This window comes from Schistocerca cancellata, chromosome 9 (assembly GCF_023864275.1).
Source record: "Schistocerca cancellata isolate TAMUIC-IGC-003103 chromosome 9, iqSchCanc2.1, whole genome shotgun sequence".
NCBI classification, from domain to species: domain Eukaryota; kingdom Metazoa; phylum Arthropoda; class Insecta; order Orthoptera; family Acrididae; genus Schistocerca; species Schistocerca cancellata.
The window spans coordinates 478752352-478771893 of record NC_064634.1 but is presented as its reverse complement, the minus strand read 5'-3'; the positions used below and the strand labels follow the sequence as shown (position 1 = coordinate 478771893).

General features: G+C 40.5%; 2 protein-coding genes across 2 annotated transcripts in view; one reads left to right on the top strand and one right to left on the bottom strand.

Annotated features, from left to right (window-relative positions):
• LOC126100532 (GDP-Man:Man(3)GlcNAc(2)-PP-Dol alpha-1,2-mannosyltransferase) overlaps positions 1-16869 on the bottom strand; it is an 82274-nt gene extending 65405 nt beyond the window's left edge. Inside the window, exons 1-4 of the mRNA XM_049911150.1 lie at positions 16629-16869; positions 16440-16530; positions 16121-16248; positions 11295-11530 (exon numbers count right to left, since the gene is read on the bottom strand). Of these exons, the coding sequence (XP_049767107.1) occupies positions 11295-11530; positions 16121-16248; positions 16440-16530; positions 16629-16648 (475 nt within the window). The 5' untranslated portion in view covers positions 16649-16869. The remainder of the gene's footprint in view (positions 1-11294; positions 11531-16120; positions 16249-16439; positions 16531-16628) is intronic.
• Positions 16870-16978: 109 nt separating this feature from the next.
• The window catches only part of LOC126100531 (copper-transporting ATPase 1), a 589098-nt gene continuing 586534 nt past the window's right edge, over positions 16979-19542 (top strand). Inside the window, exons 1-2 of the mRNA XM_049911146.1 lie at positions 16979-17554; positions 17661-17802. Coding sequence (XP_049767103.1) covers positions 17296-17554; positions 17661-17802 — 401 coding nt within the window. The 5' untranslated portion in view covers positions 16979-17295. The remainder of the gene's footprint in view (positions 17555-17660; positions 17803-19542) is intronic.

The window sequence follows — 19542 nt, the reverse complement described above, 5'->3', positions numbered from 1 at the left end:
AACTTGCAGGAGACATTCGTTAGACTGACGGCTGGTAAAGTACCATGGGATGTTGGATCTTTGTCAGGCTTAAGAAAAGAAACCACAATATTCTCTCTCCATTGATGAGAAAATGTCTGAGCCAAATACAGTTAAACATCTGGAGGAGATACTGTCGTTGTGGAGAATTGAGACACTGAAGAAATTGGTCATGGGCGGAATCAGGGCCAGAAGCTGAATTGTGTGAAGAAGAGAGAGCCAGAAGCTCATATTTAGTAAATAGTTCATTGTAGGATTCCATCTGACACGGGGTAAAACGTGAGTGGGAAGCTTCAGCCCACTGTTTCCAGAGGGGTAGTGCAGCGGGATAGGAGGCTGACAACAATGCCTTTGCAAAGTGGGTCACGAGGTGTTCCACGAGCACTGATTCATCTGTATAAAGGCCACCTGGAAGGGCAAGGCCCAGAATCGTGGACTACTGCTGACATCCTTGGAGGGTGCAGAGTGTAGCTCACACATGTGACAAAGTGACAGAAGAACCTAGGGAGGAGACAAAGTGTTCCCAACACACACACTAGCCATGTTTGATTAAGTAATGGGCTTTAGTGTGAAGATGTTTTAAAGGCAATAAGACTGGCAGAGGACGGGTGCAGCTTTAGATACTGCGAGGTGTAATGACGATCACAAATGGCAGTGGTAATGGTAGAGCTCCACCACAGAGCTGACAGGGAGTGGGGCCTGTCGAGCAGGGAATGGCAATGCTGGCAGCGCGAATTATGTTATCAGACAGATCACGGACAACTTCGTCAATGCAACCTGACAAAGAAGGTGCAAATATGATCTGGGAGGTATACAGATGCCCATCAGCACAATGGAAAGCTAATGGGGTAACCTGATCATTGGGAGGTGGGAAGGGAATGAGATAATCAACGGGAAGTGGTCACTATCATGGAGATCACTGTGTGGCAACCAGTGCAAGGGAGAAAGGATGGAAAGGGAGGGGAGAGGAGGGGAGGGGAGGGGAGCGAAAGATCAATGGCACAGGAAGTGCCGTACGCGGCACTAAAAAGAGTAAAGAGTAGGGGAGCCATCATTAAGAAGGCACAGGTCGTGATCTGCAAGGAACTAGATGAAGAAACACTGCCCCCCAAAGGGTGATAGATATTAAAACTGCCAAGGGGGAGGTAAGGAGGGGAAATTTGCTGAAGGAGGGCAGTTAGGGCAGCAGATGTAGGTGGCCTGTTAGGAGGGAGACAGAGACTGCAAATCGTCACCATAGAGTCCAAGTGGACCCAGACGGCAAAAGCTTCCTTTGCAATACGAAGCTGGATCCACGTAGTAAGAGTATCTGTAAGGACCAACACGCAAATGGTGCCAAAAGCCAACAAAGTGTCGATCCGGTTTTGACAGAAAGCAGGAAACCCACAAAAGGTCGGTGAGTGAGCATCAATAAAATGAGATTCCTTGAAAACGATACAAACTACTGAGTAAAAGAAAATAAGGGACTGCAACTCTGGGAAGTATCCATTACAGTTCCACTGAATAAGCACAGAGTGTGTATCCAAATGGAGGCAAACGGGTGGGTGCCAATCATGCCACTGTCACCATCTGTGACTAATGAGGATGGGCTGACATCCACAAATAAGAAGTCAGACTCAAGCTGTGACGGGGGAGCGACAGTCCTGGGATACTGTGGCCGAGTTGTGACAGCAGGCCTCTGGCCAGAGAGATGCCAGAGGGAGGGGTCCCAGGAGGGAGCCCCATAACCAGCAGGTGGCGAAGAAGGGGGACACTTCTTCAGCCAGGGAGGAGGAGCGGCACCTGGAGCAGAGGGTGGGTGGGGAGAGGAGAGGGGGATGGGACTGGGGTAAGGAAGAGGGGGAAAGAATGTTAACAGAAGCAAAGGTAGAAGTTGTCGACACAGGGTGAAGTTGGTCATATCTCTGATGAGCCTCAGTGTAAAATAAACAATCAAGGGTCTTTTACTCCTTTGTCTTCTCTTCCTTTCCTTCTCTGGTATTGTTACATTCCATCATGGATTTTCCATTGTTCGATTTCCATCTTATTCGTCGAGCATTCCGGTGAGCGTGGTGAGTAATGGTCGTGACAATTAACACACACTCCTTCGGCCAGGGAGGAGGAGTGGCACCTGGAGCAGAGGGTGTGGAAACCACAAGGGACGAGGAGAGGAGAGGGGGCCTAGATTTGTATATTTTACTGTTTGTGTTGCTTCTGCGTAATCTTTCATTGAATGTATCAATACCCGTTTGTATTGTGATATATTGTCAAATATTGTGACACTGAACATTTGCGAGTGCAATGATAAACTGTTATTGTCAACTGTAGGCTAAAACTAAATTGTGCTCCCTTAAAATTTTTGAAAACAGTAGGCCTACCCTCATTCAAAACAATCTCTCTAATTCGTTATACAATTACATGGGAAATAGGTCAGTCTGAGAATTTTCTGATGCTCACAAAACTATATTTTAGTAAGTTACCGGTATCAGTATTATGGATACATACTGTAACTTATTTCATAACAAATCAGCATTTCTTATTCACACATCAGCCAAAGAATAGATCATCCTCGAATTTCATTTTATATGAATGCAAATAAATGTGCGTTTTTGAGAATTTTCAGGAGTTACCACTGTCCTTTGCGTAATCTACAAGCAATCTGTAGCAAGTCGGCATTTGTGATTTAATTACTGAGGCAGATTTTCTAACTAACATATAGTGTTACATCAAGTTTTCTCTTAAATGGGAGTAGCCCTATATATTGTCTGCATTACTTGTAAATTTACTATTTTTAAGTTTGCTGGCAACAATGATATCAATACGTTTTAGGAAACTAGTAACTTCCACAACAAGGTTTTGTGTTGCCTTAACAGAAATCTCATTTTGTTTATTTGCTTAAATTCTTATAGGGAATTAGCAAGGTTGTAGCTCAACAGATTTAAAAATAATCAGCGGGGGTAATTTAAAGTTACTGGTTTACTGTCTTGTAATATATTGCAGTCCCACTGTGAACGCTGTTCTCAAACAAGGGAGGAGTTGGCTGACATTCGTCAGCAGCTGGACATTGCCCGACTACTGCCAAACAATTGGCAGCTGCTGCAAATCGGTGTACTGGTAGAGCTCCCGAGAGTCGTGTACCTGTGATACTGTTACCCAGAGGTACCTAGGGTACTATCCTCTCCTGTGGATCCTGCCTCCTCTGCAGAAAGTACAAGATCTGTCATTAACCATCCACTTGACAGTGAGCGGCATGTCAATGGGAGGTCTAAGCGTCCTGTACAGGATGGGCGGAGACCAGGAAGGAGTAGGGATGATGTGCTGATCCCCCTATCCAACAAGCTTGAGGTGCTGTCTTATCACTGAAACTAAGTCAGTGGGACTCACTTCACCTGTTTTGGGGAAACCTGTTTTGTCTGGTGTCAGGAGGCTGCAAACGCAAAAGGGTAGGGTCTATTAACTGTTGGCAGTTTGAATGTATGGCGAATGATGGTACCCCTTGGGGAAACGGCAGCAAGGGACAGGAAAGAACACCACATATATGCCTGGGGGCCTCATTCAATATGTTGAAGAGGCTATTCCGGCAACCATTGAAAAAGCGGGGTACAATCAACTGCAGATTGTGGGGCAAATGACGCCTCTCATCTGGGCTCCGAGGTCATTCTTGGCTCATACTAGCGAGTGGCAGAGAAGGTTAATAAGCCTTGCAACATTGTCTCCAGAACTGATCATGGCCCTTTGGTTCCAAGTCGAATGGAAGGACTGAAAGAGAGACTTCGAAAGTTCTGTGGCAAGCTAGGCTGCAACTTCCTGGCCTTGCACCAAAGGGTTGAGAATGGTGGGCTTCCCCTAAATAAGTCAGGTGTGCACTACACATCAGAGGCTGCTATTCAGGTATGTGACTGTGTGGGGTGCACAAAAGGGTTTTTTAGATCAGGCAACTATCCATGCACCTCAGATAATGACAGCTGTAGGAAAACCTGAAGTACCAGTGTAAGATTGAAAGAAATGCCTCCCACAGGTGAGGATATTAAAATCCTAATGGTAAACTGCTGAAGCATTTCCAACACAGTGCCAGTTTGAAGTGTTCATGAAAAGCAGTGAAGATAATGTAATACAAGATACAGAAAGCTGACAAACCTGAAACTGACAGCAGTGAGATTTTTGGGGTAAATTTAAGTGTATATCGAAACGATAAGCAAACAGGAAATGGAGGTGGTGTATTCATTGCAGTAGACAAGAAAATTAAGCTGCTTGTGAGATAGTTCGGGCAAGACTTGATATCAGGGGTGGGCATAAAATGATAACTGGATCCTTCTATAGCCCACCAGGCTCATTTCCTGATTTAACCAAAAATTCAGTGAAAACTTCAGTTCACTTGTATATAAGTTCCCCAGTTACACTGTTATCATCAGAGACTTTAATTATCCATAATTAATTGGAAAATTTACAGTTTTGTTAGTTGGTGTGATAAGACATCCTGTGAACCTTTACTAAATGCCTTCTCTGAGAACTATATAGAATAGATAGATAGTAACCGCATTCATGATGGAAATATATTGGATCTAACAGCAAGAAATAGATCTGACCTCTTTGAGGAAGTCCACGTTGAAACTGGTATCCATGGCCACAATACGGTTGCGGCAACAACGATTAGCAAAGTCCAAAGAACAACTAAAACAAGCAAGAAAGATATAAATGTAAACTAGATTTAAAAAATCAGTAGTGTCATATTTCAATGAGGAACTTGAAACTTTCATTACAAGACAGGAGGATGTGGAGGAACTCTGGCTCAAGTTTACAAGAATAGTTGACCGTGCACTGGACAGATATGTACACAGTCGAACAGTTCGTAATGGAAGGAACCCTCCATGGTATACAACAACTGTAAAGAAATTTCTAGAGATAAAGAGATTACTGCATAGTAGGTGTAAAACAAAGCATAGTGGTATATATATAGAGATATGTTGAATGAAATGCATTTGACTCTCAAGAGAGCAATTTGTGACACCTTCAATGAGTACTGTAGCAGAATATTGTAGAATTATCTTTCACATAACCCAAAGAAACTCTAGTTGTGTGTACAGGCTGTTAGTGGCACTAAATTTAGTGTCCGTTCAATATCCTTGAGACTGATTTGTTGTAGAATCTTAGAACATATTCTGAGCTCTAATATAATGAGGTATCTTGAACAGAATCACCTTCTTAATGCCAAACAGCTTGGATTTCAAAAGCACAGATTATCTGAAACCCAACTTGCATATGACATACTGAAAGCTTTGGATTAAGGCAATGAGGCACATCTAGCGTTTCTTGATTTCCGAAAAGCTTTGACTTGTTACTGGACCTACATTTATTGTGAAAAGTACAATCATATGGGGGTATCATTGACTGGACTGTGGACTTTCTGGTAGGGAGGATGCAGCATCTTATTGTGGATGAAGAGTCACTGTCAGACGTACAAATAACTTCAGGTGTGCCCCAGGGAAGTGTGCTGGGACACTTGCTGTTCATATTGTATATTAATGACATTGCAGACCATATTAAAAGTAAAATCAGGTTTTTTTGCAGATGACGCAGTTATCTATAATGAAATACTAGCTGAGAAAAGCTGCTTAAGTATTCAGTCAGATCTTGGTAAGATTTCAATATGGTACAGAGATTGGCAACTTGCTCTAAATGTTCAGATGTGTAAAATTTTGCACTTCACAAAACAGGGGGGAAAAAACGTAGTATTCTATGACTATAATATCAATGAGTCACTGTTGGAATCGACCCACTCGTACAAATACCTGGGGTAACACTTTGTAGAGGTATGAAATGGAATGATCACATAGGTTCAGTTGTACGTAAAGCAGGTGGTAGACATCGGTTTATTGGTAGAATATTGGGGAAGCGCTAAAGTCTACAAAGGAGATTGTTCACAAATCTCTTGTGCAACAGGTTCTGGAATATTGCCCACATGTATGGGACCCTACCAGATGGGGCTAACAGGGGAAACTGAAGTGGAAGATTTTTGAAGACAGGTGTAAGCTTTTCTGAGAAACTCTATTAATAAAGTTTCAAGAATCGGCTTTAAATGATTACTCTAGGAATATACTACAAACCCCTATGTATTGGTCACATTGGGATCATGAGAATAAGATTAGAATAATTACTGTGCGTACAGAGGCATTCAATCAATCGTTCTTCTCACACTGCGCTCTGCACCTGAATGGAGCAGGAAGAAACCCTAATAACAGGTGCAAAGGGACGTGCCCTCTACCATTGATCTCACGGTGGTTTGCAGAGTATAGACGTAGATAGTAGATCCACAGTACATCAGGAAGACATGTGCCCAAAATGCAAGCACTGAAAGCACCTCAAGGGTTATGGGACGAATGGCTTCACGTCACACCAATAACAACACCATCCTGACCTTCTCTGCGATCGTATCTCCCTTAAAAGCCAAAATAAAGGAGCTGGTATTGGTGTGATTGACCTTATGACCTTTCTGCACATGCCAAACAAAATGAATGCCAGACTGGCCCAGAGTTCCTCATCAGTTTGAAGGATGAGGTCCCTATGACAAATCACTCCCTGAACCATATTCAGAGAGTAGTGAAGAGTAATGGACACCGTGATGTCACCGAGATGATCACAAGCATGAAGGCCTGCAGATAGGGTGGCAAAAGAAGTTTTGATCAACAGGGAACCTTACTGCATCTTACCAAGAGCCTACAATTCATGAAACTTGTCTTTGATATTTTCCATAAAAAGGAATGGTTTTGTGGCAGTGAATGTGTCCCTGTCCATTCCAGTGCAAGCAACGTAGCAGGGAAAGTGTTTCACTCCAATATTGCGAACCTGACCATCCTCCCAGGCTGTAGGCACAAAACGGAAGGCTGCACGGCCATACAAAGCAGTATTCAATAACCCATTACCAACTGAAGAGACTGCCATAGAAAAATGGGCAGTTTTTTGGATTTTGATACATTTCATATGCAAAGCATCCGCCCTGATACCACCCACTCTGATCAAGGGATCTCCCTGGGCACCACCCAGCCACAGCAAGGTCCATCTTGATGGAGGCCATTGCCGGTGTTTCTGACGCTCCAGAATCACAAGCAAACACACCTAACACGCATGGGGAGGCAACAGCTCAGGAATCATAAGTGTGAGTCCTGTGCTGCCAGATCTCTATTTAACAGCCTGACCGCATGGACTGGCTGCACGAGCTGGTGACCCAGCGGAGCAAAGGGGGGACTACGATGGGGAAGGAAGAGGTATCCATGCCATAGGTGCAAGGGATGGAGTTCTTCCCCAAATGGCTCAGATGACAGAGAGAAAATTTAGGAGTGGAGATCAAACCCAAAAGAGTGACCAAAACCCCAAACAAGTTTTGACACAAAAGACAAGGCAAGGGGAGCAAACTGGCAAAGAATACAGGAAACCAAGTGGTTAGCCACGTCAACATAAGAAAGATCACTGAGAGGGTGAAAAGAGGGGCAGGGGGGAGGAGCGAGGACAAGGAGGGAGGGGTATGGAGAAGAAAATGCAGCCGTAGAAGAAAGAATGGACTACAACAGCTTGGGGTCCCATGTGTGCCATGCATTATCTGGTGAAAGAACCAAAACATGTGTTCAGTCATCATCCACCCACGCCAACCATGTGCTGCACATATCCAGTGTACATCTCTACGTGGTTTCAGACTTGGTGCTTTCCGTAGACTGACTTGTGTGGCACCCTAAGCAGAAAGCATAACCCTAGACCAGCGAGTCCTTTTATAGCAGAAATGCGAAATAGTGCAATGCACCAAAATCATCCAGGGTTGGCAAAATAAAGAGAAGTGACAAGTAATGTAAACTCCTCGACATGACAGTTCCAATGCTTACTCTATATGACAGTTATATCAAACATTACCAAAACTGTTGTTGCCTAAAATTTGACAGCAATGACGTACATGACGAACTGTGTACTATGAATATAATAGAGGGAAACATTCCACGTGGGAAAAATATATCTAAAAACAAAGGTGATGTGACTTACCAAACGAAAGCGCTGGCAAGTCGATAGACACACAAACACAAACATACACACAAAATTCAAGCTTTCGCAACCAACGGCTGCTTCATCAGGAAAGAGGGAAGGAGAGGGAAAGACAAAAGGATGTGGGTTTTAAGGGAGAGGGTAAGGAGTCATTCCAATCCCGGGAGCGGAAAGACTATCTTAGGGGGAAAAAAGGACAGGTATACACTCGCGCGCGCGCACACACACACATATCCATCCGCACATACACAGACACAAGCAGACATTTGTAAAGGCAAAGAGTTTGGGCAGAGATGTCAGTCGAGGCAGAAGTACACAGGCAAAGATGTTGTTGAAAGACAGGTGAGGTATGAGCGGCGGCAACTTGAAATTAGCGGAGGTTGAGGCCTAGCGGATAACGAGAAGAGAGGATATACTGAAGGGCTAGTTCCCATCTCCGGAGTTCTGATAGGTTGGTGTTAGTGGGAAGTATCCAGATAACCCGGATGGTGTAACACTGTGCCAAGATGTGCTGGCCGTGCACCAAGGCATGTTTAGCCACAGGGTGATCCTCATTACCAACAAACACTGTCTGCCTGTGTTCATTCATGCGAATGGACAGTTTGTTACTGGTCATTCACACATAGAAAGCTTCACAGTGTAGGCATCTCAGTTGGTAAATCACGTGGGTGCTTTCACACGTGGCTCTGCCTTTGATCGTGTATACCTTCCGGGTTACAGGACTGGAGTAGGTGGTGGTGGGAGGGTGCATGGGACAGGTTTTACACCGGGGGCAATTACAAGGGTAGGAGCCAGAGGGTAGGGAAGGTGGTTTGGGGATTTCATAGTGATGAACTAAGAAGTTACGAAGGTTAGGTGGACGACGGAAAGACACTCTTGGTGGAGTGGGGAGGATTTCATGAAGGATGGATCTCATTTGAGGGCAGGATTTGAGAAAGTCATATCTCTGCTGGAGAGCCACATTCAGAGTCTGAGCCAGTCCCGGAAAGTATCCTGTCACAAGTGGGGCACTTTTGTGGTTCTTCTGTGGGAGGTTCTGGGTTGAGGAAGTGGCTCTGGTTATTTGCTTCTGTACCAGGTCGGGAGGGTAGTTGCGGGATGCGAAAGCTGTTTTCAGGTTGTTGGTATAATGGTTCAGGGATTCCGGACTGGAGCAGATTCGTTTGCCACGAAGACCTAAGCTGTAGGGAAAGGACCGTTTGATGTGTAATGGGTGGCAGCTGTCATAATGGAGGTACTGTTGCTTGTTGGTGGGTTTGATGTGGACGGACGTGTTAAGCTGGCCATTGGACAGATGGAAGTCAACGTCAAGGAAAGTGGCATGGGATTTCGAGTAGGACCAGGTGAATCTGATGGAACCAAAGGAGTTGAGGTTGGAGAGGAAATTCTGGAGTTCTTCTTCACTGTGAGTCCAGATCATGAAGATGTCATCAATAAATCTGTAACAAACTTTGGGTTGGCAGGCCTGGGTGACCAAGAAGGCACTCCCGGGATTGGAATGACTCTTTACCCTCTCCCTTAAAACCCACATCCTTTCGTCTTTCCCTCTCCTTCCCTCTTTCCTGATGAAGCAACCGTTGGTTGCGAAAGCTTGAATTTTGTGTGTATTTTTGTGTTTGTTTGTGTGTCTTATCGACCTGCCAGCGCTTTCGTTTGGTAAGTCACATCATCTTTGTTTCTAGAACTGTGTACTATGTTATAGTACATATTTCAAATCCTGTCATATTAACTAACAAGCATGCCATTGCTACAGAAGTGCATAATTTAAGTAGACTTATATCACTGCTATGTATGTACAGTTATCATTTTGTAGAAACTGATGCACATGCAGTTGTTATAAACCTGAAAACCAGTTTGTTTTTGGTACATAACACATTTCTAGTGCAGCTAATGGCATATAAAACATGTCTTTTAGTAAGAAATAATTACATTTTCTGAAATTAGGCTTGATGTTAGTGATGCTGGAAATTCTCTAATTGCAAGCAGAACTGATGGCAAATAAAACACTGAAACAGCAACACATGAGAGTGTTTATTTCTGCACAGCATCACCAATTGCAACAACAATGTAGGCACTATCACCGAGATCACTGAAGCTTCCAACTTTGATACAATACACTTGCCAATCATATACTGTTTCCCAAAACACAATAGTGATGTAAAATGAACTTGCAAACACTAGCAACAATCAAATGAGTAATCTACACCAAGTTTGCATAAACTTAAAAACTAAAGTTACAGATGTCAGTTGTAGTTACAGTAGAACAGAATCTCAAAGTTTCATTTCAGTAATACTCAATTTATCAACCAAATTCAAAAGGAACTATTACACAGACAACAATTCAAATACTAATCTCATTTTAGAAAAACTACTTTTTCTAAATATTTGTACGAATAACAATATGAAATTGTGTATGACTTCTTACTGCTATGTACTGGGTGGTTATAATTAAAGAGCAGCTCCTCAAAGAGGTCCAGTATGGGCTGTAATAATTGTATGGCAGTGAAACTTGGTAGATATTCTAATGTGAAACTAATTTATGCTGGGAGTAAAAAAAAAAAAAGTTACAATTTTGGCCACCAGGTGCAAATCTGGCACTCTGAATTCAAGAAACACATATAGGAATGTTTCCACATGTAATGGATTAAGAATGAGATGTGGGCAGAAAAAGTCAAACTAGTGAAAGGCAATGTTGATTTTATTATTAACTGCTGATTACACAATTTGTTGAATATGAGCACCAGAGACGTCAACGAGATGCTGTACTGTGCCAGATTTGCACTGTTGGTCAAAACTGGAACTTACTAGTTTTGACCATAAATCAGTTCCATATGAATGTATCTACTAAGTTTTGCCAGATGATAATTACAGCCCACACTGGACCTCCATGAGTAGCTGCACATTACTTATAACCACCCAGTATTAAAAAAGTAAAAGGAAAGCAGTATAAAATGGGAAGGAAAGGAAAACCAAAGCTTTAAATGTAGCCTATTTTTACAATTGCAAAAATGAGAACTTCATGCATAATAGGTAATATTTAATTGACAATATCAGTGCAAAGGAATTAAAATAATTTTGTGAATGAAAGCCAACAGCAGATTAAGCAGTATGCAGTATGTCAATGCTGTACAGCTCTTTCAGTTTAAGAGTACACACCATACCTCATCAAAGAAAGTTGCAATTGACAGTAGCAGCCCTGTAGCTCTACTTGGCACATCTCAATAACAAAGTTATTTTAAGAGAAACATCAACGGCCTGACTTTTGCACTGACCTGGAACATAAGTAAGTATTGCCTCCAGTCCCAGAAGGAATGATCCAATACTCTGTCCCAGTATTGTGAACAATGGATATCTGTCAGCTTCGAGCAGCCTGCGCCATCTCAAATACACAAAATCCACTTGGTCTCTGTGCAACTCAACATTGAATCTTTGATGGACACGTTTCAGGATATCCTCTGGGGAGACATCCAGATCACCTGTATAGATTACCATCCTCACACTTGGAAACCTAAGAGGATTGTGACATACAAATATAACTTCTACATACCAAAATGTTCTAAGTTATAAAGCATCTTTTAGTTAAATATGCTGCAATGACATCATATCCCTGTACCCAGTAAAATCAAACAAAATTGAAGGAGCAACAAATAGCCTTTTTTCACCTCCTTTCCACACACATTTATTGAGGTGCAAGAGCTAAATACAATCTATCTTGACATGTGCACTTGCGCTTTGTCAAAACTGACTAACATGCTACAAGTCTTCACCTGACCATGACGAGTAGTCACTTTGCGAAATACTGTGGAATTTTTATGATGCCATCTGATGCAATGCTCGAGGGCATAAATAACAGCAACATCAATTGTGGCTGTAATGATAAGAGTCAATGAAAATGATTTACTTGCACTACATAAAGCAAAGAATAAGAGTTGACAGAGATTAAGACAATCCTGGAAAGAAAAACCTCACATGAATTTTATACATAGTGGATGCCGTTGAACTCCACGACTGTTCCTTTATAGCGTGTAGAAAAATTTCTGCTACCAATCACAGTAAAAGATTATTTATTCATCACATGACCGGTTTCAGGCTCGTGCCCATCCTCAGATGTTTATACATTTAAGTACAGGTTTATAATGCTAGAGATCAATAAAGATTATTATAATTACACTGTGGTGAAACAGATGTGAAAATGGTAACAAATGTGCAACTGAGTGGAAAAACTGTCACAACAGCATAATTATAATAAGGATACTTAATCTTACTGTCCTCCAGCAACATAAACATGTACACGAATGTATGAACACCTGAGGATGGGCACTAGCCCGAAACCAGTCGTGAGACGAAAAACCTCACTCTGGTATCCGAACAGGAAGAATGACAGCAGTCTAAAGCTTGCTCACATAAACTGTACCACAATGGGCCATAATAATGACAAATTACGGAAAAGCAATCATTGAAAACCATTCGGGGTTATAGATGTATACTTCATGGGAAACACTCTCAAAACAATGACCTTCAGACAGGGTAATTTGGTGAAGAACCTGATGATGCACAATAAGGTGTATGCTTAGATTAAGTGGAAGATAAGCAGAGTCTTTGGAGTACCATATCTCACCATTAAATGATACAAACCCACACCTACAACAGCAGCAACAGTTGTGTCCAAATCTATATGTATACTTTTTTTCAGCTGTCAGGTATATACTGATTAATCTATAGCAACCATTAAATTTGCTAATTCTACTCAATTTGAAAGTCATACGTACAAGAACTTGAATATGGACATCAGCTGTATGTGGCAGGTGAAAAATACAAATCAACCCTTTTATACAACAGGCACCTTGGCATTAACATGGCAGAACCTACACAAGCTCTGTCTCAAATTACATTATTTAGTAAAAACAGTGATGTACTAGATGCAGTATTATTTGGCACATCAACAGCCTGTGAAATGTGCTGTAAAACTATCTAAATCATTAGTCTATTCAACAAAACAGAAACAGTCCTGGAGTAGACAGCAAACTTAATAAATGGACTTGCCTACATCTACATTCCCAAGACCACTGCATAGTATATGGCAATGTGTGTGTAGTGGTATGCCTCTTTTCTACAAACTGTTAGCCTGTATGGTACAGTGGACGCTGGGTTGCAGTAAGTGCAGTCTCACTATTTACTTCAGATGAATTTCCTAGAGCAAAGTTTGCATTAACGGGAATGTTTGATACCACTTCATCAACTCACAACCAAACTGTTACTTCATAGTCTAATCTACACCTCGAGGTACACTACAGATCAGTATTTTACCGCATCTACAATTTCATATTCACATTTGTTGGTTTCACCAACTCACTCATGAGCTATTACCTCACAACACAACCTAGATCTTATAATATGCTTCAGATCAATCTACCACCACAACATACCTTCCACACACCAATAGAGACACAGAACAAATATTGTCAGTGGTCTGTTCTATTTCTGTTCATGCATATTTGATGTTATATGCCATATCTTCATTATTTTATGGAACAAAACTGACATCCAGTATCATTAGGTTCAACTGACCCTAAAAGTTTGACTGCATGCTGCACTTACATCATTATTTGGTTCGGTTCTGTTTCCTTCAAACTGGTAATCAGAGTGTGCCAACAATACAAAGCAATATTTAAAATCTATGCAATGTGGGTCCTCAATACTGTGGGAAAAATGTGAAATCAGGAGTTTCTAAGACACACAGGAAACAAATCCAAGCGTGACATCTGCAAATAAATATGAGGAGAGCACTTAATAACAAAAACACTTGTATTGCTCAAATGTGTGAGATACAAATCAAATAGGACTAACATATAATATTAAATGCATACAAAGAAAGGCAGCACATAGGGCCACAGGTTTGTTTGACCTATGGGAGAGCACCGCAGAGATTCTGAAAAACCTCAAATGGGGCATGCTTGAAGATAGACATTAACTATCATGCATAACTACAAAGTTTGAAGAACCAAGTTTAAGTGAGGAACACAGTAAAATACACAGCCCTGTGTGTGTTGCTCTCATAAGGATTGTGAAGATGAGATTATATTAATTACAGCATGCACAGATGCATCTAGGTCATCGTCCTTCCTGCGCTCCATGCACAAATGAAACAGCAAAAATCCCTAATAAGTGGTACAATGGGACAAACATCCTCCCATGCATTTCACACTGTGTTGCACGGTATAGATGTATAATTATTCATTCTGGAGGCCATGGTGAATATCCATCCTCCAAGCAGTGTCTCGTCAAAGTATGGCCTGACAGTTCATTGACAGATGAGCAGACCACCATCTTGTTGGTAAAAATCTCATATCTCCAAACATCACTCAAATGGAAGGGAAAATTTATATGGGAAGTGTGCCGAGAAACATCATACACTGTGCAAATATGCTGTAGAGAAAATAATAATAGTGTATAATTCTCAGATGAAATGTATAAATATTCTTATCAGGTGTTTCAGTTTACCAGCCTACTGATCCCGAAGTGCACTGGAAGAGAACATTAGCGTTACAGCAGTTACTCTCCATAAGCAAATCCTTTGTATAGTGCAGTCTTGTCACTATTTCACATTTAGGAGTAAATGACCAACACTTGAAATACAGATATACCGTCACAATAACACAGGTGATTATTGGGACTGCAAGGACAAAGCATAAGATTAATATCTGATAATACAAATCAAAAAAAGTCACATACGACCAACAAAGGTTCTAGGAAACACAGTCATAATTCTTCAGTTATAATTCAGCAATATTATTTATCACATATTTTTCAAACAAGTAGCAGTTAAACGGAAGAGATCATCATGAGAGCAATGAGAGCTGTGGCAGAGATTTCTAACAAATCATAAAACCTTGTTTAAACAGCTGTCAGAAAATTCATGGTCAGCTCTTTACGTGAAATTGTCAACTCTGTCGTTTTGTTGTCATATTGTGACTGAAAATGATATACACATACAGCAAATCACAGTGAAGTGATGGGAATGACAGCAGTGAAAGACTAGATTTCTGAATTTTACTATCATTGAAGTGAAGAGTACTGCAGTCTCTTTGCTCAGGCCGACGCACTTGAATCATTACCCATGTTTGCAGCTAACAGATTAAAAACTTATCCTTTTCCTCCCAAAATAACACTTCCTCTTCAGTAATACATTTACAGTTTTGATGTCTAACAAACTAAGGAACCAACAACCCACACTCAAGATAATGAGATAAGTCTTGAAACCTATAATGTTCACTTTTGAGACATAGCCACAAGATTTCCAAACTGACAATCACTTTAGCACAATTTCTTAATCATTACCAAAGTAGTTTACAAGCTGCACCCATTTTTGTGGGTGTATACAGGTTTGTTCTCGTTGTTACTTGAGAAGAGTGTTTAAAAAAGAAATATGTATCACCAGTAGGAAGCATGTTAACTGGTTTGTCTAAAATCTCACCAAACTCAAGGGAAAGATGTTAAATCATAAAAATTATATCTGTTTTTCACAATGAAGTGGTAAGGTTTTAACATGCAATCCCAGAACTGCAGTTCTGTGTTAGGAGCTACATATAATATATGGTATAGCTATTGCACTAACAGTGATTGTCAGAACATGGTAGGACTCTACTGTAATCACTCTCAAATGTTTTAAATGGCCCTAAGAATATGACATGTATCCAAGCCATAAGAAACATGTATATCAGTAATTAGTCTGTAGATGTGTTCTGATTTATTCAAACTTGTATCATGTCAGCAAGCTTTAATAGTTTTATTCTTATTTCATTAGCCCCCCCCCCCCCCCCGCCCACACACACACACAAAAAGGAAAAAAGTATTCTTCTGCATGGTAATCTATTTTGTCACGATTACACCAGCGTAATCATGCTTCAATTGTGTTTAATTCATTGAGTGTATTTCACAAATAAAAAAATATAAATAAGTTGAGAGTATATCAGAGCTTAACAAACTGTATGCTGTCTTTTACTACACAATTAAGAAAACACTACATATTTCATCTGCATACTCTAATGCTGGAAGCACCAAACGTTTTACAACTCTGTTTCATTTTTCAGTGCCTCACCTTGTATTCAATGCTTTCACAGCGCACCACAAAACTCTTTCCCCACCTCCTCCAGTATTGCAATAAGGATGGAAAAATGCCACAGTAACATGCTGGCTTGATGTGGCTTCCCGTCGTTTTCTGAAATACTAATGAAACGAATACTGTTATCGAAGATTGAAATTTATCTTGTAAAAAACTATACATATTTTGCTTATACTGGCACGAGCGCTATATTTGTCGAGTTTACTACTACGACATACAATTTAATGGTACTCACTGTGATGTGGCTTACGAGTGTCTATGGATATGTTTCTATACTAGCTCTAGCGCAATTTACCTTCCTAGACAGCAGTAACAAAACGGGTGCAACAATGACGAGGAGAAGTAGAGTGATTCCAGTAAAAGCCATTAACCAGTGTAAAAGACGTCTGTGAAAACAGATCCGTTCACGTGAATACTGAATGGCAACATAACGATATATAACCTTTATTTGTGACAATTCTGGGTCTAGAACATGCATACTTACTTCCAAAGGCAACCGCGCATTTTTAACGCGTGGCCAATTAACGTACCACGTAAACAGAAGTTTGTTTCTCACTGTGACGAGAACTTCACAGCTGTACAATTTTTAAAAAACAGTTTTCGTAATAGAACTATTTGAGTTCCGTAAATGCTGACACTAGGCTGTCAATACAACAGTGAATCTATGCCATGCACATTGGTTAGAGCAGAAATACGAAGACTTTTAAACTTGCACTGCTACGTCCATACTCGACCGCGCAGCATCTCTGTATGACGCAGAGACAAATGACAAACGCAAAACATACTGTCAGACGCGCGGGAAGGGGTAATACCAAATGTGATGTATATAAATTAACAGCTGTGACATGACTCTCACGCGAAGTAGTTTACTGACCCTTGTGGCAGTGGCACGGTGGTTTCCTCTTAGGTGCTAACATTTAGAGAGTATTTTATATGAACGTTTTAGATTTTTTTAGCGAAGTGTTTTCTGAAAGCTTTATATCAGTGTAAGAAACCACAACTTAGATAAAATTAGACAAAGTGCACTGTAGTAGGATGTAGTGTGCAATCCGTTGATCATTCCTAGGAACGACTGCAATTTTGACATTCATGGACTAGTTAAAACAAATGTCAATTTGAAACAAGAATTAGATCTTTTGTGAAAGAGAAATATGGCTCTTTACAGCGAAGTTGTAATGTCAATAAGTGGACTGAAAGAATCGTCTGCTGCACAGTCATTAGAAGCAGCTTTATGTACAATGCCAGGTGTACAAAATACTAAAATGTCATTTCAAGATGAGGAAGCAACAGTGATATTTGATGTGAGTGCTTCGTCGAACGAAAGTTTTATAGCAGAAATTGCGTCAATGGGATACAAAGCATCAATAAAACGACAGACTGTAGTGAAAGGATTAGTTTTCAAGAAAAAAGGTTAGCAAATATTTCGTTATCAAATTTACAATGCCTACCGCACAAAACAATGTTAGATACCTTAACTCGAAATGTTTTTTGCAAAAGTTTTTTTCAATTATTTTAGATGGTGTCAAAGAAGTGACAGAAGATTCGCTTCAGAAGCGCCTGTTATTCATTAATGGCGTGAAGAGTTATAATCTGAAACCAGATTTGGACAAAGTGACAGTTTTAATAAATGAAGACAGCACTGACATCAATGTGATCTGGTAAGATGCTTCCTTTTTTTTTAAATCTGTCACAGTTAATCTGCTTTTAGTAACTGTACCCATTGACACAATACCTGTACACATTTTACTGTGACAGTATAGCAACAATTTTATATTTTCACTGATGTAGCAACTAAACTATTAATTTGTTGTATATAACATGCCCTTCAAACATTAGCTGATTGTATTTCCAGTTTTTTTGTACAAAGCTAGAGCATCAGCCACATTAACAAATAAATTACCTGCTCGTACACTAGGCCTACTGCATTTTGACAAAATCGCGATGACAATAACCTATAAATGGGTGTATCATATGCAACTCTTTATATTGTTTCTTTCGTTAACAGTACTAGCTTTTGTTTATTTCAAGCTGCTGTGCCTTAATTCAGCATGTTTGTATGAACACCGTTACCAGTTAAAGGCATAATATGCTGTTTATCTCTCACACACACGCGGAGCACCAAATTCTAGTATATAAAAACAGTTTCTGGTCGTAATTCCTAAAGACATAAATATATTAGAAGAGATAGACCTAAACTATGCTTTAAAACGTTGTTTTACACCTCGATGCTGAAGAGTTTTGTGAGGCTCAATTTGTGACTGACGGAAGTTTCCCCTTTAGCAGTATACACGAACAGGCTGTTACAGTAAAAAGACTCCTATGTGCATTCAGCTGGCATTAATGAAATTGTTCAGTACCGTATCGTATTGATACCGTATAATTGTTATCCGAGAAGGCGTAGGTCTATCGTAACCAAACATACACACACATTTCCGTGTATGCCACGGAATTATTGTTTCTGTAGCTTTGTCGTACGACAATGTACGAAGGATTATGGTTTATATACATTTTGCTTGCCGGAAACTGGTAGTAAATTATTTAGGTACGCACATTTTATACGGAAATGAGCTTGAATTTCCAGCATGGGCCATAACGCAGACATCTGTTTGAATTATGGCGATGGAAATATCACATTTGAACTACGGACGTGCAAAATGCTGTAGAAACAAAATAATTTCTGCAAAATTCATAAGAAAAGACAGGAACGCGGAAAATGACGCTGAACATTGTAGGGCGCCGACAATTTTACGTCGGCTAATTTTGATTAACTGATTACTATATTTTTTCACCTTAAGATTTGCTAGGGAAGCTAATGAAACAGCGCTCAAAATGAAATAGATGCCAAGGATAAAAATATTTGTGGTGCCGCTGGGTTTTATCAAAAAGTATTGTACCTCATCTACATACATACGCCCAAAATGTTGATGTGCTTGTGTCCGCGTTATATGCTTATTTTCGTGGTGTATTTTTATTTAAACTGTAGGAAATCAGCTAAAGCTAGATGTAATCATGTTAGACTTAAGTAACGGCCGTACACGTTATTTGAAAAAAACGTTACATGTGTGGATCCCGTGAGAAGCACAGTTAAGACTATTGACGGCATGCAAAGCAGTGGTCAGCTTGAAAATTCAGCGGTCAGTCCGTTGCTCCCTTTACGTTATAGGTACCAGTGATAACTTACGGGGAGTGAAAGGACTTGGCACTCTTGATACGTCAATATTTGTCTAGCTTCTTTCAATCTCTGCTTCTCCTGGACCAAAGAAGCGGACGAAAAGTTTGCAAGGATTACCAAATCACCCTTACTTTTTGAAAAGCAATAAAAATCGCGAAAATTAAAGAGTAGTACCATTGACTTTTTTTTCATGAAATTAAGATTTCCAACTTAACATCATCCACCT